This window comes from Phanerochaete carnosa, assembly GCF_000300595.1.
Source record: "Phanerochaete carnosa HHB-10118-sp unplaced genomic scaffold PHACAscaffold_4, whole genome shotgun sequence".
NCBI classification, from domain to species: Eukaryota; Fungi; Basidiomycota; class Agaricomycetes; order Polyporales; family Phanerochaetaceae; genus Phanerochaete; species Phanerochaete carnosa.
This window is the reverse complement of record NW_006767631.1, coordinates 3,107,202-3,134,013: the sequence shown is the minus strand read 5'-3', so window position 1 is coordinate 3,134,013 and position 26,812 is coordinate 3,107,202. Positions and strand designations below refer to the sequence as shown.

The window sequence follows — 26,812 nt, the reverse complement described above, 5'->3', positions numbered from 1 at the left end:
CATACAGGCACTTGAAGGCACGACCTCACACAGGCACTGTCGGCGGGCAGCTGAGACGACGACGATAGCAGATATGCTGAAAACCCGCTGACGTTCCCGTCCAGCCTAGGCTCTAGCCTGAATAGCGGGTCTCCGTTCCCTAAACCGTCTAGGCTTGGCTGTACGCAGGTGGAGAGATTATTACCTGCTCGTTGCTCGGCAATCGGTGTGAGCGGCCATGGCGTCGTACTAGTAGGCCGACAGGAGTAAGGCACCGCTCTTCTTCCGCTGACGGAAGAGAAGAGAAGCCTCCTTGCCGAATAATGCATTCCCACTCTATACACGCTCCCGTGGTGTAAGGGATTCGTCCGAGTCCATCGCGCGACTTCTTTTCATGACTGCAGGCGTCCGCGCTCTCAACGACGGCCTCGGTGAGGCCATGTCGGCATGCGACGATGTTTCGGCCGTCGTCGTGGTCGCGCCTCTTCGCCCCGCATTCCCCGCACGGTTGGTTCAGGGGGGCGCCCGACTAAGCCTCGGAAGGAAGTCACGCGATCTCCAGGATCAGAAAATGAATTCGCTTATATTGCATCACACCTCCTAGCCTCGGTCACTCTTTGCCTCCAACTTCCTCCTCCTCCTTCTCATCACCATCATCACTGTCGGTCAGCCAGCCGGTTAGAATGTCCGACGCACAACAACCAGCAGCGGCCAGCGGTGCCAGCAGCGAGCAAGCTGCCAGCGGATCAGACGGTCACCCCACAATTCACCCTGTTGCTCCGAGACTGAAGAACGGCCACAAAATCCCCCACATTGGACCGCACATCCATGCATATCGCAGTCAGCACCAGCAAACCGTGGGCCACGAATCAGACAAATGGTGGGCAAAGGTCCGTAGTTCCGTGTTAGGCAAGAAAGCGAGTGACCCTGACGAGGAGAATAGATGGCCCGAGACACCCTGCACTGGGATCGTCCCTTCCACACAGTCCGTGCAGGAGGCTTCGAGACAGGCGACATCGTCTGGTTCCCAGAAGGCGGTCTGAACGCATCATACAACTGTGTCGATAGGTGGGCGTTCAAGCACCCTGATAAGGTGGGATAATTCTCGGGCCAAACGTCATTGCGCAGCAACTAAACGCCTATCTCTCAGACTGCCATCATCTACGAGGCTGACGAGCCGAACGAGGGCTGCGAGATCACCTACGCCCAGCTCCTCCGCGAAGTATGCAGCGTCGCCAACGTTCTCAAGTCTCTCGGCGTTAAGAAGGGCGACACCGTCTCCGTCTACCTGCCCATGACATGGCAGGCCGTCGCCGCCTTCCTTGCGTGCGCGCGCGTCGGCGCCGTGCACTCGGTCGTCTTCGCCGGCTTCTCCGCCGAGTCCCTGCGCGACCGCATGAACGACTGCAAGTCCCGCGTGCTCATCACCTCCGACGAGGGACGCCGCGGCGGCAAGACGATCGCGACCAAGGTCATCGCGGACGCGGCCATCAAGCAGTGCCCCGGTGTCGAGCACGTCCTCGTCCTCAGGCGCACGGGCAACGAGGTGCCCTGGACGGAGGGACGCGACAAGTGGTGGCACGAAGAGACTGCCAAGGTCCCCAACTACTGCCCTCCGGAGATCATGTCCTCGGAGGACCCGCTCTTTATCCTTTATGTAAGTTGTGTATCCCTTCGCGCTTTGACTCTGCTAATGTCGCTTGGCAGACGTCCGGCTCGACTGGCAAGCCGAAGGGTGTCGTCCACACCACTGGCGGATACCTCCTTTGCGCGGCGCTGACTGTCAAGTATGTCTTCGATGTGCACCCAGACGACAAGTTCGCCTGCATGGCTGATATTGGTTGGATTACCGGTCACACGTGAGTCTTTGTACTATGCACTACACGTACTGTCTGACACGCTCGCAGTTACATTGTGTATGGCCCCCTTGCCAATGGTGTCTCAACAACTGTCTTCGAGTCGACACCTGTATACCCTACCCCGTCGCGCTACTGGCAGACCGTCGAGAAGCACAAGCTTACGCAGTTCTACTCTGCACCCACCGCGATTCGTCTGCTTCGCCGCCTTGGCGAGCATCACGTCCAGGACCACGACCTCAGCTCGCTCCGCGTCCTTGGCTCCGTCGGCGAGCCCATCAACCCTGAGGCGTGGCACTGGTACAACGACCACGTCGGCAAGCGTCAGTGCGCTATCGTCGACACGTTCTGGCAGACTGAGACGGGCTCCATCGTCGTCACGCCCTTCCCCGGCGCGATTGAGACTAAGCCCGGCTCCGCGACTGTGCCATTCTTTGGTATCGAACCGGCCATCCTGGACCCGGTTACTGGCAAGGTACGGAATACCGTTAGGGACAGTGCGTTCTCAGTGCTCACTTTACTGTGCAGGAGCTTGAGGGCGACAACGTCGAGGGCGTCCTTGTCATCAAGACCCCGTGGCCGTCAATCGCTCGCACGGTCTACCAGGACCACAGCCGATACCTCGACACCTACATGAAGCCCTACCCGGGCGCCTTCTACACCGGCGACGGCGCCGCGCGCGACGAGCACGGCTACATCTGGATCAAGGGCCGCGTCGACGACGTCATCAACGTCTCGGGCCATCGTCTCTCGACGGCGGAGATCGAGTCCGCGCTGATTCTGCACAAGGGCGTCGCGGAGACGGCCGTCGTCGGCACCGCGGACGAGCTCACAGGCCAGGCCGTGTACGCGTTCGTGGCGCTCAAGCCCGAGTTCAAGTACGACCCGTCGGACGAGGCCGCGCTCGTGAAGGAGCTCGTGCTCCAGGTGCGCAAGGTCATCGGCCCGTTCGCCGCGCCGAAGAAGATCTTCATCGTGCCCGACCTGCCCAAGACGCGCTCGGGCAAGATCATGCGCCGCATCATGCGCAAGATCGTCGCTGGCGAGGGCGACCAGCTTGGTGACCTGAGCACGCTCGCGGAGCCGGGTGTCGTCGACCTCATCAAGACCAAGGTCTCTGAGAGCTGAACGCCTTGAGCGTTGTTGTTTTGTGTACCATGTGGAGTCTGATGTGGTAGTTGGGTGTTCCTGCACGCTTGAAAATGAGGTATCAATCTGTAATCAACCGATATCGATATACCAAGGGGCTCTAGCTGTATCTCTTACCTGCTTTGTTCTTAGCGAAAGAAAAATCTAATTGTATTTACTCTCTTGCCTCTTGCATGGCTGTCCTAAGTGGTAAACATGAGGTGAGCCCTCTACGGGTAGGTCCTAAAGGTCCGTCTTCCTGCATGCTGAAGAAAGTGTCGCTAGCCTAGGCCTATAGGACGTGAGGCTCGCTGCTCGATCTACCAGGCAAGCATCGCCGGACGTGCTGGTGCTCGCGCCACAATGATTCCGCCAAACAGCGGCAAATGATGTCCGTTTCCCTACGTGCTCACACGTTTCGGCGAGCACGGTCACCTTCTAATCTCCGGGTGTAGAGTCTCGGGCTTTGCGTGCTGGTTGACGGACTTAGATTCGACACAACGAAGGTAAGGATGCCTCTATCGGACAATATTTACATACTTGAGACGTTGGTTCATGGTCAAGACCGCATCCGAGTCTCATGAATGCCGCCGGAATGTCTCGTGCGGTCACGCCTTTCCCTCGCCCAGCCCTCATCGCGAGAACGACCGATGCATATCGGACGAGCTCTCCGTGGGTACGCTTACTAGTCCGAACGGATCTTACCATGACTTCTCTCGCTCATAGAAGACAGTCACGATTCGAACATGAACTAGAGGTATTGTCAGCCTCGGCTCGGTCCCGTCGCCACCCATTCCCTAGGTTGCCCACTCCGACACACCGAAGCCTCGAAACGAACACACTGGCCTCAGGCTGCAGTCCGTCCTGGTCCGTCTCAGCCTGCCTGGGAACGTAGTTCCCGCCTTCTTAATCTCTCTTCTGCACTGCAAGCTTCTGTTCTGCACTCTCACGGGAGCAGCATGCATGGGGTCGCATGAAGCAAACGCCTCTCACGCACACTCTCGCCGATTGTGCACCCCGCCTCCCGTGCAGGGCCGACAAACTCTCTCGGGAGCATGCCTGGACTGCGTTCGTGCGCCTTTGCACCGCAATGCAGTGATTCACCGACATTAAAGAAGCTATTGGATATGCCGCGTACACATGTTGTTTGTCTTCTTGCTGTTTTGCTGTGTATCAGGAATTTGCGCTTGGTGGCGTCGCGGTGCCCTATTGTTAATCACCAGTATTGCACCCGACACGAACATGCATGAACGAACACGGGGTGATAGGTGTGATATACATGACTTTAGTTTGTGTGCACACGAGCCTTCGTTTCACTTTCTGTTCGATGATCATCCCTGCACGAGCTTGACGAGGTCAACCGGCTGCCCGTCGCTGTTCAAGCCGGCCTGGATGAACGCAACATCCTTGAGCGCGCCGAGGGGCGAACCGAAGCCGTCGTCCTCGCCGTCGATGGCCTTGATAAAGCTGACCAGCTGGAGCTCAACCCCACGCATCTCCTCCTCGAAGACATGCTTCTCCTCGCCGATGTCGCGCCCCTGCTCGTCCTTGGTGACACTGTAGACTGAGATACGGTAGGCGCGCCCGCTGCCAAGGTTCACGCCGTTGATGGCTATCCAGCCGTCCTCGCCGGTGATAGTGATACCATCGTTCCCCTGATCGCGGCGTGAGGGCACGGGCGCGCCCCAGGTGAGCTCGACGGTGCCGTGGACGCCGTCCGCGGTGCGCGCGGCGGCGTTGATCGTGTCGTGCGGCGGGAGATGCTTCCGGTTCTGCGACGCAAAGCCAGACAGGGATACGATGGGGCTCGGGAGCAGAATCCGCAGAGCAGCGACCGTGTGCTGCAGCAGGGACGCGTGAATATGGATCGCCAGGTGGCACATGCTGAGACACTTACGACACCACCGTCGAGCTGATGAACGAGCACAACTGATTCAGCGTCCGATGAAGTATGCAGGCAGACGTATACGCACCAAGAAACCGCCCTGGTACTGTCGTCCGAGTTAGTTTATATGATGAGTTCCACAAGAGCCACATGACTCACGTCAGGCACCGTGCGCCATGGGGTATTGTACCACTTGCTGTCCTTTGCGACATAGTTTACAACTCGAGCACTGAATGAGTTGATCCTGCCGATCTTGCCATCGCGGATGGCTTTCGCAGCGACGTGCCATCCACGCTCAAACTCTTCGTTCTCAGCGACGCGCCAGACGAGGCCTTTGGGCTTGTACGTCGTGTCTACCTCGCGGATGAGCTCGATGCCGCCTGCGACGTCTGGTGCGACAGGCTTCTCGCTCAGGACATGCTTGCCTGCAGCGAGACACTTGCGCACGATCGATGGCTGGACGGTGATTGGGAGGGCGATGACGACGGCATCGATGTCCGAGCGTGCCAGCAGAGCGTCGAGATTCGTCGCGGAGTCACCATCATAGTATATACTCGGAGGTTGAGCGAGACTGAGCTTCTCCTTCGCCGCCTGCGCGAACTCAGAGGCGCTCTTTTCAGATCTTGAATAGATCGCCCTGAGCTCTACGACACCGCCGTCGAGTGCGGCGATGGCTGGCAGATGAGCTGCATATTGTACGAGGTGAAACCCCGGGTCAATATCAGACTGACAACGCACGTACCCTCCTTCGCAAAGATACCCGATCCCAGGACAGCAAGGCCCTTTGGCGACATGGTATGCGGTCTTCTGTGGTGCGAGTGACAGTCAGGACCAAGTCAGGGCAACTCTCTTGGGTGGCCTTCGAGTTCTTAGCTTGTGCCCTGTTTAGAGCCTATGCAATGCTTTCATCAGCCTGAGATCATCTATCCCATGCAGTAATCCCGGGCCACGGAAAAACTATTCTCTCGGTCAACTACTCTGCCAAATGAGCGCTTCATATGAGAGGGCCATGTCGTCAGAGTCGCGGGCGAATATCAGAATCCTGGTCCAAACTGCGTGTTTTCGGGGGCCAAAGCGCGGGACCTCGAAAGCGACGCGCCTGATGATATCCTGCAAGAGGTGCCATTATGTCGAGAACCATGCATACCGGAGATTCTGACCTGTTCGGGACGTTTTCGGACCAGAGCTCCGGTCTCTAACAAGATGAAAAACAGGCCAAAAAAGCGCGGGCGCTCCAGCCACTCGCCAGGGTCCATGATTTCCTCATGCCATCGGCGAAACATCGGCCAATTTCCTACTCAAACGCAAGTTGAACCAGCTGTGCTGGAGCTCCTGCCGCTCATCTGCTCGGTTTTCCTGGGAGACCGCGAGATAGCCCCGGATGAGTATAGATCTCCCATATCCAATTCTCAGATAGCAGCGGACCTTACAGCGTCGTGGGAATGGCCGTTTGCCTACGGCGAACTTTGCTAGAGGAAGCGGAAGGTGAGAAGGAAAGGGATAGGCGAAGCAGGAAGACAGGTACGTACGAGGGCGACACAACACAAATCTTTCGCCTGTGCTCAACTTTTGCGGCAGGACCCTGTGTAAAACCCCGAATTTCTACAGCTTCGAGGATGGTTCGAGTGGAACGTAGCCAAGAAGTTGGCTCTAGAAGAGGGCTGGATGAAATCCGGGTTTTAGAGGCGAGGTTGACGTTGACGGTCGTTACACAAACGACGGTACAACGTTCTGACACTTGTCTTGCCGTCTGCCTCGGCTTCTCTTGCCACGGCTGGCTCGGGACAACCGAGGCGGCTGATGCCCCTTCACCTCCTGCTCCTGCCAACCACCCGGACTAATCTCGGCGACCCCCCCTTCGGAAGTGCCGTCCCAGAATGTCTCTATCGGCGTATTACTACTGACCGTCTTAAAAGCAAACATGCCCTCGCACACGCCCCATTTTTCCTTACCTCTCAGACTACAACATGACTACGTCTGCTACCCCTCTAAACAAGCTCCCTCCAGACTTCATCTGGGGCTTCGCGACTGGTAAGTGAATTTCCCCCGCCTTGGTTTGACATATCGCCCCATTTTTCCACGTCGCCCGAGGCCGAACCTACACACTTGCTCAATCTACATTGAATTTTTCTTGCAGCGAGTTTCCAGATTGAAGGCTCTACCGACGTCGACGGACGTGGAAAGTCGTTCTGGGACGACTTCTCGAAGTTGCCCGGCAAGACCCTCGACGGAAGGGATGGAGACGTCGCCACCGACTCCTATAACCGCTGGAGGGAGGACATCGACCTCCTCGTCCAGTATGGTGTGAAGAGCTACCGCTTCTCGATCGCGTGGTCGCGCATTATTCCCCTCGGAGGCCGCAACGACACCGTCAATGAGGCAGGGATCAAATTTTACTCAGACTTCATTGATGCACTTCTCGAGCGTGGCATCACGCCCTTTGTGGTAAGCACACGAGCTGCTGGATTTCTCGAAGTATACTTAGGCTAGCTCTCGTTCTAGACTCTCTACCACTGGGACCTTCCTCAGGCCCTACACGACCGCTACCTTGGCTGGTTGAACAAGGACGAGATTGTACAAGATTACGTCCGCTATGCGAGGGTACGTGCTTTTGGCGTACGGTTCTTGGATATATTCTCATTCGCCCGATATTCAATTGAACAGGTCTGCTTCGAACGCTTTGGCGACCGTGTAAAGCATTGGTGCGCCCGTCTTCTTTCCGCCAGCAGAGGTGCCTGACAGCAAGCTGCCATGCTTACTTGCTAGGTTGACTATGAACGAGCCTTGGTGCATTTCGATTCTGGGCTACGGCCGCGGGGTGTTCGCCCCCGGACGGTCAAGTGACCGTATGCGCTCGCCAGAGGGTGATTCCTCGACAGAACCTTGGATGTACGCCCGACTGCCTCATGTCGCGTTTCATCGTGCCAGTGCTGATTGCTCGATCTGTTTTTGCCGCTACTTCACTCGTGAAACAGCGTTGGTCACAGCGTCATCTTATCTCACGCGTGTGCGGTCAAGCTTTACCGCGAGGAATTCAAGGCCAGCCAGGGCGGCCAAATCGGCATCACGTTGAACGGCGACTGGGCCATGCCATATGATGACAGTCCGCAAAGTGAGTTCAATTCAACCGGCCTCGTGTGCGGTCTAGCAGGGCGTCAGAAAGCCATCTGGACGCCAAGGCTGATTGTGCTTACGTGCTGTCATGCTCACACCCCTTCTCCTCGCCTTCCCCAGACATCGAAGCTGCTCAACATGCGCTGGACGTTGCCATCGGTAAGTCATGTTCCTTTCAGACATCTCTGTCGCAGTCCCCCTGACGCCAATCTCCTCTTCTCTGCAGGATGGTTCGCGGTGAGTGTGGCTTCGATCTTTCGCCGTTAATCGCATCTCCCCAATCTCCGTCCTGACTGCCTTCTATCTCCTCATCTCTCCACATTTTTCCGCGCCCACATACCCTTGTCGTCTCTAATCTGCCTCCCGGAATGTTGTGCTCAACGTCCATGCCGTCTGGTACTACAGGACCCTATCTATCTCGGCCAATACCCGGCGTATATGAAGGAGATGCTGGGTAATAGGCTACCGGATTTTACCCCGGAGGAGCTCGCTGTCGTCAAGGGATCCTCAGACTTCTATGGTATGAACACATACACCACGAATCTCTGCAGTAAGTGTCAAACACTATCGGCTCGTTGGCAGTACAACTGACGCCCCTGGGGTTTCAATAGAGGCTGGCGGTGAAGACGAGTTCCAAGGGAACGTTGAGTATACGTTCACTCGTCCCGACGGTACTCAGCTTGGTACCCCAGGTACGCCTCAAGACTATCATGTTGACATGCTATTCTGACCAGATGTCATCCAGCCCACTGCCCTTGGTTGCAAGATTGTCAGTAATATAGACCGTGCGAGCCTATCGGATGACGAACTGACCGTTATCGTCGGCAGATGCACCTGGCTTCCGTGACTTACTCAACTACCTGTATAAGGTATGCACCTGTTTCCCATCTAACTAGCACCGCTGTTGACAGTTGTGTTACCTACCAGCGCTACCGCAAACCCATTTAGTGCGTAGCAGCCCTTTGCGATGGCTATTACAATCATCTCACGTGGTTATTGATTCTAGCGTGACGGAGAACGGGTTCGCGGTCAAGGATGAGGACTTGAAATCCCTTGAGGAAGCTGTCAAGGATGACGACCGTGTGCACTACTACCAGGGTGTGACCGACTCCCTTCTTGCGGCTGTCAAGGAGGACGGCGTCGATGTCCGTGCTTACTTTGGCTGGAGTGAGCCCCAACCTTCCATCCCGCGTATTCACACGATGCTGATCTCGGCGTCCGGTATAGGTCTTCTTGACAACTTTGAGTGGTAAGTTTATCGGACATATACCACCCGCGTTAGCGGGCTGACCTCCTGTACCCAGGGCGGACGGCTACATAACCCGCTTCGGCGTCACCTACGTCGACTACAACACCCAAAAGCGGTACCCGAAGGACTCGGGGAAGTTCCTCTCACAGGTGAGTCGCGGCTTGATTGGCGGACAGCGGTTGAGCTGATCATCCGGCACACAGTGGTTCAAGGAACACGTCGCTGAAAGCCCCAAGCCGGCCGCGGAGACGAAGAAGGCGTCGCCGCCATCGCCGCTGAAGTCACACGGGTCGATCTCCAACGGGGTCAGTAAGAAAGCGCAGGTGGCCAAGGTCAGTCGTGACTCACCTGCTCCGCGAATGAAACCTAACCTTGATCTCCCCCAGGAGCCGCAGAGCGCCACGCGCAAAAAGGGCACGAAAGCCCCGTTCGCTCGTTTCACGGCATACATCTCTGCATTCCTTGGTCTCTGAGACGTTTCACCTTGACGATTCCTTGACGCTATCTTTGTTCATTGGACTAGAATTGTATGATCTCCACGCAATCTCGGTAGCCGCCGCTGTATTCCCCTACTGGAGAGTTTACCTTCAGTTGTAGTTGTAGTTGTATATTCTCGCTGTCTTTATATACCTGTGCCGCCTGGATCTTTATGATTACCCACAATACAGCTGTGCCCTATACCCTTACGCGCCTTCTTGCTGCCGCCATGAATGCTGTCTTGTGCGGCCGAAATGCGAGCGGAATTTTATGGCCTCGCGCGTGCACCGCACATGCGCTTGAATACCGGGCGCTTTTTATATCTGGGCTTCCTTGGTGGAGACCACTTGTCGCACAGTCTTGTTGCTAAGAAATGCAAGAGGATATTCAGTATCGACGCTAGGACGTGGTCTGTGGGCGTGTCTGATTTATTGTAAAAAGAGCGGGGTAAGGAGCTTTGAGCGCGTGCGATCAAATGGCGTTTGAGGCGAAAGTGAGGCTCTCCGAATTTCCCTCTTCCTCGTTCTGTGATACACTTTCCCCCAGCACCTCCCCTTCCAGGCTCCGAGGGTGCCCGACCCATTCAGCCCAGATGTCCGCGTACATAAACGATCCGACCCACCCCGATACCCATTCCACGTCTGATTCTGGTTCTGGCCCGAGCCCCACCTTCATCTCAGACCGGGCTGGAAGCAACGACCACGACGACGAAGGTGGGAAGAAGAAGAAGCAGGGCAAGCGGAGAAAGGTCAATCACGCCTGCCTCTACTGCAGGAGGAGCCATATGACATGCGATGAGGGCCGCCCATGTCAACGGTGGTATGTCCCCTCCCTTCCTCGACCTGACCAGGTCTACCACAGACAAATACCAACCTCTGCTCAGCATCAAGCGTGAAATTGGCCATCTCTGCCACGACGAGCGACGATCAACGCCAAAGGACAAGAATAGCACTACGCCTCAACTGTCGCAACCGCCACAACCACAGGCTACCACTGTATCGAACCCACCAATAGATGTAGCAAGAGCTGTTCCTGGCAAGCATCCCCTCGACTCTATGCTCTGTCAACGGGCCTCATAACCTTATCTCAATACGCACAGTAGCCCAGTTCAATGCACCACCACCACCTGTTCCAGGTCTCAATCCGGCCTGGCCGAGTATGAACATGACTCCACAGAACGCCTTCTTGTATCAGCCAGAGACATTAGGCAACGAGTTCTCGGTGCTTTCGTGCGTCCTTTCTTAGCTCTCGCAATGTTCAATCTCACGTTCGCTTGGACAAGTGATTTCCTAGAGTCACTGGACGAAGGCTCGTTCTTTGACCAGCCGCCCCCTGGGCCTTCGCTCATGGACAACTCGCCCTATGCGAACCCCCTGGCTCTAGCTATGGACAACTCATATCTCACTAACCCTCAGCCAGCAACAGAGCCAGCGCCGCCAGCGCCAGAGAAGCCCCCAGAGGAGCCCGCCCCCGTTGTGCTACCGGCAGCGACAAAGACCGAGCGTTTCTTCCTGACAGCAGCCGATCAGGCCTCAGGCACACGGAATGAACGGTTGAACATGGTCATTCGCAGTAAATACGAGGCCGGGCTCCTCAAGCCGTACAACTACGTGAAGGGCTACGCGCGATTATCGCGATGGATGGACAAGAAGTGCGTCTACCTTCTCACTTTATGTTGGACCCCTCACGCATGCTGCTCGCTTTCTCAGCGTCTCCCCGGAGTCAAAGCAAAAGATTCTCCAGCCGCTGTCCATCCTGAGACCGAAGTTCCGAGTGAGTGACAGACACCCGTCCACCTTGCCCGTCTAACGCCGTGTCCTCTGAAGGCAATCGCCCAATCCGAGTCCCTCACAGACATTGTGCGTGCTTCTAGCCATTCCAACAGCAACTGCCTACTCACTCGGACACAGGACCTGGTGTTTATCGAAGAGGCCTTTGAGCGACTGCTTCTAGACTATGACCGAGTGTTTTCTGCCATGGCGATCCCTGCTTGCCTCTGGCGCCGAACAGGAGAGATATACAAGGCGAACCGCGAATTTGCCGAGCTGGTCGGGGTAGACGGATACATGCTGCGCGACGTGAGTCCCGCCTGCATTTGCCGCATGTTTCAGGAGACCTCATGACCTGGTCCCCCAGGGCCGATTGTGCATTTACGAACTGATGGCAGAGGACTCCGCCGTGAATTACTGGGAGGTGAGTCGCCCACCACGCCCTCTTGGCACGCAAACTCTCGTCTGACGTGCAACGCGCGCAGAAATATGGCGCGGTCGCGTTCGACACGAACCAGAAAGCGGTGCTCACGACCTGCCAGCTGCGCTATAAACCCATGCTCCCGTCTTCAGGCTCCGCAACACCAGCAAACGCCCTCTCGCTCAGCACGTCGAGCAGGACCAGCGACGAGTCGGAGCCGCCCGCCAAGGAGCAAGGCTTCATCGACTGCTGCTTCTCGTTTACTATCCGCAGGGACCCGTACGGCATCCCGACACTGATCGTAGGCAATTTCATCAAGTGTTGAACTAGAGCGTTCTCAACAGTGCACTGAGATCTGAGTGTTGCTGTGTTCCCACTCGTGGATACGCCCATCTGTGTAATAACTCCCCCTGTTGGCTTACGCTTGGAGGCCCTACTGTGAATACCATCTGTGATATTGTAAATACATGACCATCTATGAATTACTGTACAAGTTTAAAGGGAGCAACCAACCCCAAGGGTGTGACATCTAAGCCACCATCCGTGCAATGGCCGGTGCCAAATTACCAAAACCAGTAATTTGAGTTTTTTTTTTGGAGAGTTTTGTTGAATTTACCTTAATTTTGGCCCAGATTTGGTGCAAAGTTGCGTAACAAAACTCAAAATGTGCAGCCTCTAGAGAGACCCATGATGTATGATGTTGCTTCCATTCAAACTTGTACAGTATTTGTTATATACCATACTCCTTGTCATTTATTAACTCATTTCTTGTTACGATTTCTGATTGTAATGAAGAATCGTCCTGTACAGACTGGCACTTTGGAAGCTTTTCAGCACCGTCACGAAACTTGGTCCAATGCGTGGGAGTCTTATTTGTATTGACATTACACTAGTTCATCAAACTTGGGTTAGGGTTCATTTCAAACTTTGAAGTGAAACTTGCTCGATTTTACAGCTTTCCACGCTTTGAGTATTACTCGTATTACTCGTATCGTTAACCAGATGGCCTGAAAGCAAGTAAATGGTTCCTTACTATCTGTTAACCCCTTACATGCCCTGTTCCCAACCTTACCCTTTATATACCTACCCAGCGCTGCATACCTCTGATCAATTCTGTTACTTCCGCTTACCCCACTGTTTCATCACCTGCACCCAAGCTGCCGCAGGTGGCAAGAACCAGATGGTTGCTCACGGAGTCTTAAGAATGCTACCTGAGTGAGCATGTGCCAACCGCGAAAGACGCTAACCTCGAGAACAGCCACTACGAGAACAACTACCACGAGAGTATTTATCACGTAGCGGAGTGAAGCTGTCTCTTGTCAACTTGAAATTTGGTACCTAGATACTTCTAGCATATATCTAGCTACATGTAACCACTAGAAGGTGAAAAATCTGGATGTGCCTGTGTGGCAACACTGTCTTTCATGTGTGCTGGCCAGGCCTGAGTGCAGAAGTAACATCTCGAATGTGGGCACATCTTAATGGTTTCTATATGAGCAGATAGAGCTAGAATAGAGGATTCAGAATATGTATATATGTATGGCATATTAAATGTTTAAAGGAGAGAACTGAGAAGAAGAAAGTAGGCAAATATATGCAAATAAGCACTTATTAAGTGTTCAAGTGCTGTTTGCCTTCTCACTGCTTCTACCTTTCTTAAGCCAATAGTTATGATTCCCATGTCTCTCTACATGTCTCTCAGGATGCTCAGGAGTCTCTGTAAATATTATGGTCAATTTACAATGTACATGTGGCCTATAGTGGCAGGAATGATCTTGTGCAGGACAGTGAACATGTTTGTGCCTATTTTGGTACAATTAACGCTAGTGATTGGAACTGTCAAACATACGCACCTATGTTTTCGCATGCTGCAGATTATATCCGCATTTTAGCGGAATTATTGGGAATTTATTGGAGGAGAGGTGGGCTTGTAAATCTGGCAGGCCTCAGAAACCTCCCCAAACACTTAGTCATAGTGGTTCACATAGTCCCGGCTGCAGATCTGGCAGATCTGCAGCCGGGACTACATGAACCACTATTGCTCATGGGCGCTTAAAGCGTTGGGGGGGCACAGTCTCTATTTGGGTGTGTTTTGATAGACTTGCCAGCTAGGTCCAGTTGCTGCGCTCCGTGGAAGACCATGTGTGTCTTATTGCATCCCATTTAGGCAAGAGATGCAATGTGAGCTTGCAAGCAGACTGGGCAGGCTCGTCGGCAAACTAACAGGGGGCCATCAAGCACCCATCCTTATCTTATCACTGACTTGAGACTTAGAAAAATCACGCTCTCCTTGCTTCCTCCCACCACAACCTCGCCTGTGTCTCCCACCATCCCCTCTTGCGTTACAGGCGGAGATGTATTTTGGGACCCCATACATGGTACCAAACAATGTAAGTTGCTCTCCTTGCCTTCTGCTGCATATTTAGATCACAAATGAGAATTTTGCTTCCAGATCTTAACTTGGGCTCAATTATGGCCAGGGAAACGTGCTGTCATGTTCCGAGGGCATGTAAGCCATGTCAGAATGGATAGGCATTCCTATCTTTATCAGTTGCACTCAGGTGAGCCTATGTTCTTGATCATCTTAAGCTAACCGAGGCTGTTCCTTAGAATAATAGGCAATTTTTGCCTTACTGCACTTGCCTGGAACACCTCATCAGGTATGGAGGTGCCTCAAATAGACTTATGTACCCATATGTTTGTTTTGAACTATGTGAGTATGTTGTTGTAACCATTGATGCACTGATAATCATCATCTGTAGACTTTTATGCATGCATTTTCACTCTTTGTGACCCTTGAACCATTGCATGTTCAATTAAACATTACCAGCTGTCTATAACAACCCTTCATATGTTGATAGAGCCCACTCCGGTAGTTTCTGAGTGCCTATCCCTTGCTCTTTGTTGATATTCTTCTGTTTAGTGCTCTTGACAAGAAAATTGGCCCCCGATGCTTCATGTTCAGTTAGATGCATCCTCTGCATACATTTCCTGTTTCTTTATACTCTGATACAACATATCTACCAATTTGTTTTGTATCATTCTTGTGGAAACTCAATAGACTTCGAATTTTGTGTTTGCCGGAAATCACTGAAGTGCAATTTTTCTAAGTCCCGACTCATTGGTACTCAGCCTGCAGGGCACTTAGCCGACCCCCTTGGTTGGGCAATGAGACGACCCAGCCAGTTTCACAAGAAACCAGCATAGGACAAGCCTAGTGTTTTGAGGCCTCTGAAGCTGTTTTGAGGCTTCTGAGTAGGCTCAGACATCCCTGTGCTGTTTCATACCCCACCCACTGAGAGCATGCTTTGTAGAAGCAGCTGGGATCACTTGTCAGGATTGTAGCAGATGCTCTTAGGCGCTTAATACTTAGCAAAATCACAAAATGCCTTCCTGGACAAAATTAAGTGTCGAACAGTAGACCACCACAATATGGAATAGCTCTTAATGAGTAACTGTTAGATACATACTGTAAGACACATAGTATGAAAACTGAAAAGGGATTCCAAATAACGCTGAGAATACATCACGGAAATTCGTTGTTTGGAGCCCCAGATTGGCACAGTGAGCAATGCAGATGCCCTAGTAACATCATTGTAAGCATAGAAAACCCATCAAAAATGAACCAAATGTTTATTGCACACATGCTGAGCTCAGTCCTCGTCATCTTCATTATAACTGTCGCTGTCGGTGTACTCGGTGTGATTCTCATGAGTATCCATGTTCAGCGCAACGTCGTTCGCATTATTGAGGCTGAACCAACAGTCTCGAATCTTGTTCTCTTCAGCCATATCGTCTGCGCACAGACGTGCTTGTCTTTGGAGTCTGGCACTTCTGCCGCATTCTCTTTGTGACTGTCACTGTCATTGTCATCAAGCATGCTGAACAATATAGATGGCCTGATAACATAATTATAAGTGTATAAAACACACTATAAATGAACTGAAAGCTTACTGCATGTGTACCAAAGTCAGTCATCGCCATTGTTGTTGTCATCAGCAGAGGCGTCCATGTCCGATGCCATGTTACCAGTCATAGAGGCTAAACTGATGTTTCCAGCCCTCATGTTTGTGCACTGCGTCGTCCCTTGTGCAGTCGTTGTCGTCTTTGGAGGCCTGTGCTTCTGCTGCGTCCTCTCCGTGGTGGGTGTCATTGTTGTCTTCGAGCACTTCCTCATCAAATTGAATGTCTGCATTTTCAGCCGCAGCTTGATTATGCATGTCTTGAGTCACTCATATGTGCAATGATTATTGTTGCACCGCGAGCAAATGTCACAAAGACCTGGGGTGGAGTTTGTCAGCTGGGATATACCACTTGCCCACCAGGGGCCTCAAGAAAATGCTCGATTGAAGCTTGTGGATGAACTCATCATGCTCATGGAGAGGTTTCTGTGGGCCTTGAATGCCGTCTGTGATCGTGTTTGGGACCTCGCCATCTTGCGGGATCTCAGCCGCACAGAAGAGCTGCCTATACAGGGATGCATTAACATGACCATGGGATGGAGTCTGTGCAAATCACTTCTTGGGCATGAGACGCAGAAGTACATGGGTGCACGTAGTGCTTGGGTTCGGCGAAGCATTATGAAGATTGTGCTCACACACAGTCTTCACATTAAAGGTCTTTGCAGTGACGCAAGGCACTGGTTGTCTATTAACAGTCAGCCATCAATGTCTGAGAGATACTACCATCACAACGCACTTTTTGGATGTACTCCGAAGATCCCCACATAAAATTGAAAATGGCCAACAGGCTTATTGGGGGTACTAAGCAAACAACATGCAACAACTGATGAGCCATTCTGGTCAATGTTAGTGAGCACACACTATCAAAAAACTGCTTTTTACACACCATACTCTTTCCGTGGGTCGAAATTTTATTGACCTAACACGATACCCTGCATGTCCATGGACAGTGGGAGCTTTGAGAGCTCAAGATCTACCAGAGACATCATCGCAAAAACATGTAAGTTCTAAGCACTGAAGGGCACCTGCCAAAAACCTGACAAGCCCTCCCAGTCGGTATGACAAGTCACTCAGTTTTGACAACCACACCAGACTCTGCCAATTAGATCAAAACCTTACCTCCCTTTCCAAAATGTCCCACGCACCTGCGGATTTATTGGTGAAACCAGGACTCGTCATACCAGTGTTGTAAAGAAAAGGTTAGGATTAGAAAAGTAAGTAAAATAAAATGAGGCTTGGTATAAAGAAGATTCTAGGAGAATCCTAGGAGGTTACTTCTTGATAAAAGGGAATGGAGTTTGGTCTGAAGTTCTAAACTAAAAGCAAGAAGGGTATAGTGTGGAATACTTAGATTTGGTTTTCCCAATCTTTTCTTTCCAGGGTTCACTGGGTTAGCCTTTCAACCAAGCTATCCTGGTGTTCGTGGGGGACTAATTTGAAGACCACCTACTAATCTGCTTGAGTACTCTAAAGCCTCACTTGCCTGTTTACAAGGAACTTTAAAGGAATCTTAGAAGATGGGCTGTAAGAAGGTTTGGTTAGTAGCTTAAGAACTAGCTACTTGAGTTAGTAGAATAGGGTTTTTAGATAAGTAAGATAAGAGGGTAACAAAGACAAGTTAATGTCTTGGTTTAACTTAGTAAGCTTTGACTAGTAAGGACAATTCAATGTCCTTAGAGGATTTGTATAACTTGAAGCAATCTGAAGCTTCCAATTTGGAGTTGAAGATCAAGAATAGATTTAATCTCTTTACTGCTAGTCTAATTACTGTAAGCTCTACAGGAGACCTACCACAGTTTCTAATGATGCCACTAGCTCATGCAGTCTATATTAGTCAAATAGTGAACTCGTGCACCATACCAAGGGCGTTTCCCTTCAGGTTATTTGAAAGTCAGAGGCTCTACTGTGCTCAAGGAATTTCCTAGGCTTTAAAGAAAGGAGTCTATTCTCTAAGAGCTAAAGAGCTCAGAGGATTAACTGCAGGTTTGCTGCTAGCTAAATCCTTGAGAGTGTGTGTGGTGCTTGATGGGTTTGTGTTCTTTTTGCTCTCAGAGAACCTCTCCTATTTATACCTTTCAGCCTGTTGTTTCTTAGCCAATAGCAAAACTGGCTCTTCTATTCTACTGTAATTACTAAGCTACTTCTACTTTTATTAATAAGCATTTGTCTGTATTAGTCAGCTTTCTGTCTGTTTTACTAATGTATTGGTAAGCTATCGCTAATGTTTGTTAGAGTATTACTATATTTTGATAATTCATAGCTGTTGAGCATAGACCTTTATTACTAAGCATAGTTTAGATTACTAAGAAGCTGAGTCATATTATTAGTCATTGATTCACTTTTAGTAAGCTTGAGTGTTTATGCTTGCTTTGCAGCTCTGAGTAAGCAGTCTCTTTTTGGTTTGAATACCCAGCTTATTCCTTTAGTTTTCCTATACTTATAGTTATGGCGCATGACACCGGCTGGTTCGAGTCTAGCTTCTGAGACCTGTTTTACATGTTTTTGACTGGTTTCAGAAAGTGTTGGCATCAAATACATTGTGTGCACACCTCTTTATACCATATATGGGTGATGTACATAAAGACCCTCGTATATAGGGGCCTCTTTTGGGGTGGATGGCATGGTAAAGGTTTGGATGTACCTCTCAAAAGCAAACATGGTGCCAGGACTGCAAGCCTGTCACTCTTCCAATAAATTTCGGATAAATCTGCTAAAATGCGCATATAATCCGCAACATGCGAAAGCACCATTTGATGCGTCCGGATATTCCCAATATCAGCGCTTATTGCGCCTAAATGAGCACAAATATACTTGCTAGTGTTTGCAAGGTTAGCCCAGCTACTACACACTATCCACCCATTGTAAATTCATCAAAATATTCATGGACACTCCTGACCATATTTGTGACTATGTAAAAATATAATCAACATCTTATTAACCACCTCTAATAGTAAAATCTACACTTCTTTGCTGTAATTGCAGAGACAGGTGTCACTGACTCAGTTCCTTCTGTCTTCTACATTCTATAGTTTCCACACATTCCAGTGTATACATATGCCCATATATAGCTTTAATATATGTTTCACAGTAGGTTGCCTGCTATAAACCATAATATTATGTTATTTTTTCTGTGTTCTGTTTTTTTACACTTGTAAGGTAGTTGAAAGCCTTTCAAGAGCTACTACAGCTTTTAGAGCATTATGCACATATACTACACAGTATTAAAAGCATATTTCAGAGTTTGAGGGGTCTATAACATGTAGAAATGTTCTGCATTATGGCAAACTTCTGTCTCAGCTTATCATGAATCAACTCTTGTTCCCATCTATCTTCACTTAGTTTTACTTATTTTCACTCTTTTACCTCTGTCTCTACATCTCTCCTATTCTTATCACTTTCCTTTATCTTCACTTCTCAACCCCTGTACTGATTTAGTCAGCACTAGATTTAGTTCAGATATACCCCCAACATGAATCAGACTTTGTCAAACTTATGACAGGCCTTGTTGGGCTTTATTAGGCTTTGACTCAACTCTTATGTAGAACCTTGAAGTAGGTTAGAGTGTGCTTAGGTAATACTGTGTAGCATCTATTTTATAAGATATATAAGGCTGCAGACTTTCTGGAATAAGATCTCCAGTCTTAAGCTGGTCTTTATCTTAACCATCACTCTTAACTGCCTTGCTCTTCAAAAGCTCAGCTTCTCCCACTCCAAGTCTCTTGCTGTTGAGCCCTAGCTCCATTCTATATTTATCTTTGCCTACTTCTTGTAGTTATCTATCTTAGCCTCTAGCAGAGCTGTCCTAGCCATAGTTAGTGTTGAAGTGTAGATGAAGACAATAAAGACAATAGCAATGATGAATATAAGCCTGATGCAGATTGTAACACTGCTGATGATGTTAACATTAAAGACATCCTTAGGGATATTGACAAGAATCTTGAAGAGATTATTAAGAAAATTGAGTCAGCACATACACTTACTGCACAAAAGGAGAAGATAGAGTGAGACACCATTAGTAAGACATATTGACTGCATACAACTGCATGTCTGATGCAGCTAATTATTATTTTATAGCTAACTGATCTTGTGAAGTGTATCCTCCACTTGCCAATGCTTTGTGAAAAACTAGAGTCACTAGACCAAGCTTGCAAGATCACCAAAATTGAGGCAAAACAAATAGCTTAGTCTGTGATGACTCATTGGAACTTTTTTGCACTTGTGATTGAATGAGCAATATATCTACACAGAGCTCTCAATCACCTCTTTGCTTTAGAGAAGTATAACAAGAATAGACTACAGGGTCTTTATTGATACAAATTTGTACACACTGGCTGAAAGATTTTTAAACAGCTATGGCCACTGCTTTAAGTGCTGACCAATATCTATAACAAGTCCTGTGACTGACTCTACTATTGTAGTTCTTTCTACATGTAACTGACTGCCTATTGAAGTCTGGCATCTCACTCCTTCATAAGATCATTCGTCTCACTAATGCACTAACTACACATCTTGAGACTGCTGCTGCTAACCATAAGCTTCTGCTTATTATTTGCATAGCTGCTGCTCATAGCCTCTATATGCTGAATAAATATTATAGTTACATGGACAAGTTATTAATATACTACACAGCTATGAGTAAGCCTCTCATTCTTTCATACATAAGTAATCATGCTAACTGGTAGTTGCTATTTAGTTCTCCATCTGCAGTATAAGCTCAAGTAGTTCTATAAGAATGAATGGCCATCAGCATGAGTTATTGCCTCAGTGCCTCACAGGTCAAGTATCTAGTTGTTCAAATGCAGGTTAAGTTATAAGTACTTACAGGTTAGGTCAACTTGTACAGTGCTTTAGACTGTATCATGCATCAAATTAGGTCGATGTATAATATTGACAAATAGAGACAATATTGGGCAGACAGTAAAGCATGAATGGCCCAGGCAGTGGCCATATGCCATGGGAGAGATCCAGACCTGCAAACAGGAGCTTTTGTTTGAAAAGAGATGAAAAGAGAAGAACTTGGCATTTGAACCTCTAAGTATCTGGAGCATTGAGAAGAATAGGCTGAAACTTTTGGAACAAGCCAGAACTTGGGCCAGAACAGATAGGAGCTAGTTAGAAAAGCTTGGTATTTGTTAGAAATTTGTTAGAACTCAGCTAGAAACTTGGGCAGGAAGTAGCTTAGAAACAAAAGCTCTCATGAGGGTTTCCCAGATGTATATAAACCCTCCACTCATGTACCTAGTATTTCAGCCCCATATAAAGCAGTATTTTCTCTGCACAGTGGTTAGCTCCCTTTAAATTTCAATTACCTGCATAAGTGAAGCTTGGTTCAGAGGTCTTTGTGTGTTTATTCTAGGTACCTGCTGTTGAGCCTTAGCTTCAGCTCAGTTTCTCTGTTCTCAAGCAAAGCCAGTCCCTGGATATCTCTTAGTCCACCTGGTATTTGTGTCACCTGCGTAGTAGTGAGTTTACTCAGTTAGTCAGGCAAGACCTTGAGTCCATCTAGCAACTTGGTGCTGAAGTGTGGTATACAGGCATTTTCTTATATGCTCTGAGTCCACTTAGCAACTCAGTGCTGAAGCATGGCATATGAGCTTTCATTTTACGTTACGTTATGTCTATGTTTATTGTTTTACATTAGTTTCACTCAGTTGATAGCACACAGCTGTCATTTAGTAGTCTTTGTCAGTATCATATATCTGCTTGTAGTTTATCTTCAAGTAGATTTATTATGAAGCACTTTCAATCTCTGCTCACAAGCATATTCTTGCTTACAACCTACACCCTTCCTTTTAAATGTTCAGAACAGAATTTAACCTAACATCTGGTCCATTGAACTTAGTTAGAAGGCAAGCTTAGTCTATTTTTCACTAAATCTTACTTTCTTCTCACATGATAACAGCTAGCCAGGCTTTTGAGCCAGATATAGGTTTAGTTTGAGGCTTTAAGCTAGGCTTTTTTTGAGTAGACCTGTTAGACTTGTAAACTCTGAGTTTGTTCTACATGTTGCTATATTAAATGTAAAGTTAGCTTTTGTTGCTATCAGATACCAGTATTGTAATAATGCTAATAGTGCTTTTATAAGTAGAAAATTCATGCTAGAGTAATGCAAATGGCAGAGAAGTGTTGAATAACATAGCAAGAAATGAAGAAATTGTATCTGCTGAGCACTTGTACTATGGCCCACATCATCCTAGTAGGAGACAAGAGCTCTCCTGACATACATTGACTCTATTTGATTCCCCCTTGCAATGGGCTCCAAATGACGTGATTGAGTGCAGGTAAGTTGGAGTACTTTCAAGGGCAGAAAGGCTTAGACAAGCTAAGAAGCTTGACTGGCCTTGCTCTCAAAAGAGACTGCACTCCCAAGTGAGGTGGACTGGACTTTTGGTCAACTTCTGCCTTGGTTGTTCAGGGAGAAAATAGCAGACAAGCTAGGATGCCTTGAGAAGAATAAAGAGTCTCCTAAAGAGGATTTCACTGGAAAGCAACTAAGCTTTACAGTACAAGAGGGAACAAAGAAGCTGAGAGACACAGGAAAGCTCTACAGCATCGAGGGGAACACTGGCTGACTGACAACTAACCAAGGACAGGAGGGTAAAGTAGCAGCTAAGCTCTGCACACCAAAGATACTGGCTATCTGACTAACTGATTGACTTTGGGAGAAGCAGCAACTAAGCTCTTTAGATGGAGGATACCAGCTGACTGACTAAACAAAAGAGACTAGGCTATCACATGACACAGCAGGTGACTAGGCTAGGTTCATGTAGGACATACAAAGGCTGAGTGTAAGGCGCGCGACATAGCGCCCATTTACCGTAGACACCTTCCTTTTTTGTAACTTGGTGCTCTTGTCGATCGAAAACACGTCCTCCTTATGCTCGCTCATGTATTTGTTATTGGGTAGCATTCCAGCCTGATATAAGGTTGGGATGCCCCTTGGTTTCAGCCCCAGACTTTACTTTTACCCCACTGTTGTAGCTACTCTTTGCAAATACAATGCGGTCTGGCTCTTGCAGGGTGATTTCTAAGTCTACAACTTTACAGATCTTACACTGAGACACTTCAGACACACAGCACAGAAACTGACACTAAGGTACATCCAGTACACATATGGTTACATCATATGATCTGTGATGGGAGTGTAACGGCCATGTGCACTAACATGATTTGGCTGTGAAAATGAGGGTGAATGTGTACAGCAGCAGAGGGAAGTACCAAGAATGCAATTTAATATTGTGTTAATGGCAGAGTAGAATAGCAGCAAAGCTAGATACCCGTGGAGTGAGCTTTCACACACAGATCTCCGGCACTGCTCGATGGGACTTAAGCTTGCAGTAAGATTTAAGCATAACAGTCACTTTTGAGGCTCTCTTTCATATAAATATCTATGCTGTATGAGTCCTGTCTGACTTCTAACCCATTGCCAGCATTGGTGTAGCAAGAAATGATGCAGTGACTGTTCAAGGAGATGTCCAGCATTATGTAAGCACCAGATCTGCAATGTCATTTCATTGTCTTCTCTGCCCATGGTCTGCTTTCAAAAAATGTGAGACTGTCAAAAGTTAGCCAGAAGTTTTCTCTACAGACTGACAGTTGCAGAAATTGGGGTATGAGGGCATAGCCAAAGATAATAGACATTAAAGTGTTTTCCTCTGCCAGACTGGTTCAAAGTGTGACAGGCGCAGGTCATGTGATGTAACCATATGCGTTCTGGGCATACCTTAAAAGTGAGCAGATCATGATACTAGACCAACACTAGATACAAAAAGCTGGAGTTTTACTCTACATAAGAGGGGCTTTATATACCTGTCCACAAGGTGGCAGGGGCCCATATTCTACACTATTCTACAAAGTTCCATAGTTCTGAGGCAAGCAGTTTTTATCCTAATTTGTCCTGTCCATTCTTGCAGTTTGTCCTTTCAAGTTTCAGTACCTTCTGTCATGTTTTATCTAAGTTCTACCCTGATCTGGCCATATTCCAGTTCTTTCCATCACTTTCTGCCTAGTTCCCTAAACTTCTGGAGGCTTTCCTAGCTTGGCCACTCTGTTGCTTTGCTAAAATGAGTGAATCAGGCTCTTATTTGTCTGCATCTTGTGTCAACCCAATTTGACGCATGACACCATGTTCAGCCACAACAAGTACCCACTCACTTGACCTGCAGATATGAGTAACTCACAGATTTAAGCCTGTCCAAGTAGCAGTTGATGCTGTGGTGTGGCAGGTACCTAGACTGATGGGATGGATTGACCTGTGGGTCAACTCATGCAGATCGTTAAATTTACTGTTACTGTAGTGTAAAGCTCTGCATGAGTCAGAACTACTTGCAGGTACTCATTGAATGACCCGGCAAAGCACCCGCAGGTCTATCGACTCACAGGTCAGGTTGTGTTTCCCACGGATTAATGGCAGATCCCAGTCATAGCCTTTGATAGTACATTCTACCTGTGGGTTTGACCCACCACAAACCTGTGCATTCAGAGCATTGTATATTCAATAGTAAACATGTACAAAACTCTATGACAGCTCCTCTACATCAGAATCATCACAATAGACATTGGCTGTAGATGTCTTCTTTGATTGCTTACTCTTATTGCGCAGCACCTCAACTATTGAAGCCTTGGGCACCATATTGGAGAACAACGCCCATGAGCCAAAGACTGTGGATGCACGGACAGACTCATCAGAGAGTGCATGGCGCTGCTTTGACACTGTAAGACCACTCTGGGAAAATGCCCGTTCAACATCGACAAATGATGCAGGGGCCGACAAGAAGTCTAGCCCCATCCTTGCAAGTGGATCACCCCCAGTAAGTTGGCTTTGCCAGTACATGATGGGATCTCCAACCTTCGGCAGTGGGGGTGACGATAGATATGCTTCGAGGGCATCAGAAGGCTCAGATGTGCTGAAGTTGTCGATCTCTGCAAAAAGATCCTTGTTTGGTGCCGGCTCAGATGCCTGAAGCATGCAATGTGTTAGCACAACGTCGGTTGAAATGTAACAGGTGAATCACTGGAGACATAGATGCTGCAACATTAGAGGTATCGGGCTTGTAGTATTCCTCCCAGTGTTTGCAAAGGATACCCTTAGCTTTTGTGATCCATGAAGCAGGCCAATCGTTGCGTGCAAAATATTCGAGCTTGTATCAGGGATGTAACACTGCCAGCTTTTTCAGTAGTGAGCACAGAAGCCTACAAGTAACAAGGAGCAGCACTTACCCATTGCCATGCAATACATGGAAGACTTGTCTGTAGATGCGTAGTACTTGTGAAGCATCTCTTGGCCCTGGAATGCAGCAACACAAATAGGGATGAACAGCTTGGCATTGTCCACAGCATTCTCAAAACGAGTAATGAGTGCATCGATGAATGGTATCACTTGATGAAGAAGTGCAACCTTTGACTTTGAAATGCGCTCAGTAGCGCGAAGAAAGAACTAATTCCATGTGTTAATAGTCAATTGCACACCGCGCAGGATAGTGGCATATCTGAAGTAGAGGCCATAGCTGCTCTAGCAGCCGCCACTCCTTTTTGTTCAGCTTGAAGCGCTGCAGGCTGCTCGGTCCCTTCTTATCATACTTCTTCAATGAAAGAAGCTTATCAATAGCAGCATGGAGGTGGAGAGCACGCTTAATTGCCGCTGCCATAAAATTCCACCGAGTGTCGACTGAGCAGACCATCTCCTTAGGCTCAATCTTGACACTCTCGCAACACTGCGCGAGATCTTCCCGGAGTGTCAGAGAGTGAAAGATTCGCTTCACAAGACCTGTAAGCTGTATAACAGATGTAGGTTAGAGTAGCTCGACCATTGTGTGTGCACCTTGTACGTACCTTGGACACAGTGTTGCGGCCAAACTGCTGTTCATCAGTGGCTAGTGCAAGCTTCTCCTCGACCTCCTTGATGATCTCCTCAATGTCACAATCATCTGTGGCCTCACGGTCAGCATTGAGCTTCTCATCATCGTTGCTGGCGAGGCCATCCGTATCACCGTCAGTATCATGGCCAAGTTCTACCATTTCTGCATTCTCGCCCTCATCCTCATCATCAGATAGGTGGCTGTCTATAGCGTCGTCATTGGCTACAGTGTTGTCCTCAGGTTGGCCGCTCTTCGCAGCCAACTTCTTCTTCTTCTTGACAAACAGCGATAACATAGCCTATATTGGAGTTGTGAGTGTAGCATAAAGCTGATAGCATAGGTGCATACCTTTACGACAAGGTTCCATACATGTGCGAAGCACCGTATGCGTGTCTGGTGGCTATTTGCACCACCAAGAGACTTGAGCTCAATGACGGCCGTGTCGTTGTTTGACATGTTGTCCGCAGTGATAGCAAGAATCTACAACCATCATTTGAGATCAATTGCGTCAAAGAAGTGAGGTAGATTTACCTTTTTCTCTATTCTGAACTCCTTGAGGCATGCAGTCAGTTGCTTTGCAAGGTATACACCTGTGTGAGCTTGCGTCAATCTAGCAGATAGAAGTTAGCACGGTGATACACAATACAAGACTGTACATACTTTATGAAGTCAAGTATATGAGAAACAATCTTTCCTTCGATGACATATTGAACGACAACTCTGAGGAACAAAATAACATTTGGAGACGTCCATCCGTCCATGCAAAGACTAAACCGTCCTTTGTACATCTACCAAAGCGATATAAGTGTAAGTCAACTGGCAAACAATGTGACGTACCTTAAATGTCCGTGCAAGGTTCTCTTTTGTGAGCTGGTATATCTCTCGTACATCGCAGGATAGTTTAGTTGGGTGAGGCACTTCTATACGTGCATAGAGCATACGGAATGCCTCCAGAAGCTCGTCATTCTTGATGATAACATACGGCCGTTTGCGTCTAGTGACCCATTTTGCCAAGATATAGTGAAACCGAGACTTATTGTATGTCGATCCATGGGCAAAATTCTTGATTTGCTGGCCCTTAGATGCGAGCTTTGCAATGCATAATGCAATGTGCC

At 48.8% G+C, this 26,812-nt stretch overlaps 6 protein-coding genes across 6 annotated transcripts; 3 read left to right on the top strand and 3 right to left on the bottom strand.

The window, feature by feature from the left end:
• Positions 1 to 644: 644 nt before the first annotated feature.
• PHACADRAFT_254725 (uncharacterized protein) lies at positions 645 to 3,146 on the top strand. Its single transcript, XM_007394909.1, has 6 exons — positions 645 to 869; positions 923 to 1,072; positions 1,130 to 1,636; positions 1,687 to 1,838; positions 1,887 to 2,310; positions 2,364 to 3,146. The coding sequence occupies exons 1-6, from the start codon at positions 663 to 665 to the stop codon at positions 2,961 to 2,963; spliced, it is 2,040 nt and encodes a 679-aa protein (XP_007394971.1). The 5' UTR covers positions 645 to 662; the 3' UTR covers positions 2,964 to 3,146.
• Positions 3,147 to 4,191: 1,045 nt separating this feature from the next.
• On the bottom strand, positions 4,192 to 5,684 carry PHACADRAFT_254723 (uncharacterized protein). The gene is made up of 5 exons (XM_007394908.1): positions 5,591 to 5,684; positions 5,008 to 5,534; positions 4,937 to 4,954; positions 4,861 to 4,875; positions 4,192 to 4,804 (listed from the first exon to the last, which is right to left on the bottom strand). The coding sequence occupies exons 1-5, from the start codon at positions 5,640 to 5,642 to the stop codon at positions 4,295 to 4,297; spliced, it is 1,122 nt and encodes a 373-aa protein (XP_007394970.1). The 5' UTR covers positions 5,643 to 5,684; the 3' UTR covers positions 4,192 to 4,294.
• Positions 5,685 to 6,815: 1,131 nt separating this feature from the next.
• On the top strand, positions 6,816 to 9,929 carry PHACADRAFT_142355 (glycoside hydrolase family 1 protein; the record flags this gene model as incomplete). Its single annotated transcript, XM_007394907.1, has 18 exons — positions 6,816 to 6,879; positions 6,986 to 7,293; positions 7,351 to 7,449; positions 7,513 to 7,550; positions 7,615 to 7,737; positions 7,824 to 7,960; positions 8,083 to 8,121; positions 8,189 to 8,199; positions 8,368 to 8,512; positions 8,574 to 8,654; positions 8,708 to 8,731; positions 8,791 to 8,831; positions 8,890 to 8,909; positions 8,969 to 9,129; positions 9,190 to 9,211; positions 9,267 to 9,360; positions 9,415 to 9,543; positions 9,598 to 9,929. 18 exons carry the CDS (start codon positions 6,816 to 6,818, stop codon positions 9,682 to 9,684), a joined length of 1,623 nt encoding a protein of 540 aa, XP_007394969.1. The 3' UTR covers positions 9,685 to 9,929.
• Positions 9,930 to 10,483: 554 nt separating this feature from the next.
• PHACADRAFT_254718 (uncharacterized protein) lies at positions 10,484 to 12,353 on the top strand. Its single transcript, XM_007394906.1, has 8 exons — positions 10,484 to 10,507; positions 10,572 to 10,723; positions 10,788 to 11,339; positions 11,398 to 11,461; positions 11,515 to 11,547; positions 11,599 to 11,766; positions 11,825 to 11,881; positions 11,943 to 12,353. The coding sequence occupies exons 3-8, from the start codon at positions 10,942 to 10,944 to the stop codon at positions 12,201 to 12,203; spliced, it is 981 nt and encodes a 326-aa protein (XP_007394968.1). The 5' UTR covers positions 10,484 to 10,507; positions 10,572 to 10,723; positions 10,788 to 10,941; the 3' UTR covers positions 12,204 to 12,353.
• Positions 12,354 to 15,531: 3,178 nt separating this feature from the next.
• On the bottom strand, positions 15,532 to 15,758 carry PHACADRAFT_194716 (uncharacterized protein; the record flags this gene model as incomplete). Its single annotated transcript, XM_007394905.1, has 2 exons — positions 15,532 to 15,651; positions 15,687 to 15,758. The coding sequence occupies 2 exons, from the start codon at positions 15,756 to 15,758 to the stop codon at positions 15,532 to 15,534; spliced, it is 192 nt and encodes a 63-aa protein (XP_007394967.1).
• An 8,732-nt stretch (positions 15,759 to 24,490) lies between these two features.
• Positions 24,491 to 24,986, bottom strand: PHACADRAFT_64752 (uncharacterized protein; the record flags this gene model as incomplete). Its single annotated transcript, XM_007394904.1, has 2 exons — positions 24,491 to 24,790; positions 24,855 to 24,986. Coding segments are annotated over 2 exons (432 nt in total), but the record flags the coding sequence as incomplete, so codon positions are not given.
• Positions 24,987 to 26,812: the final 1,826 nt, after the last annotated feature.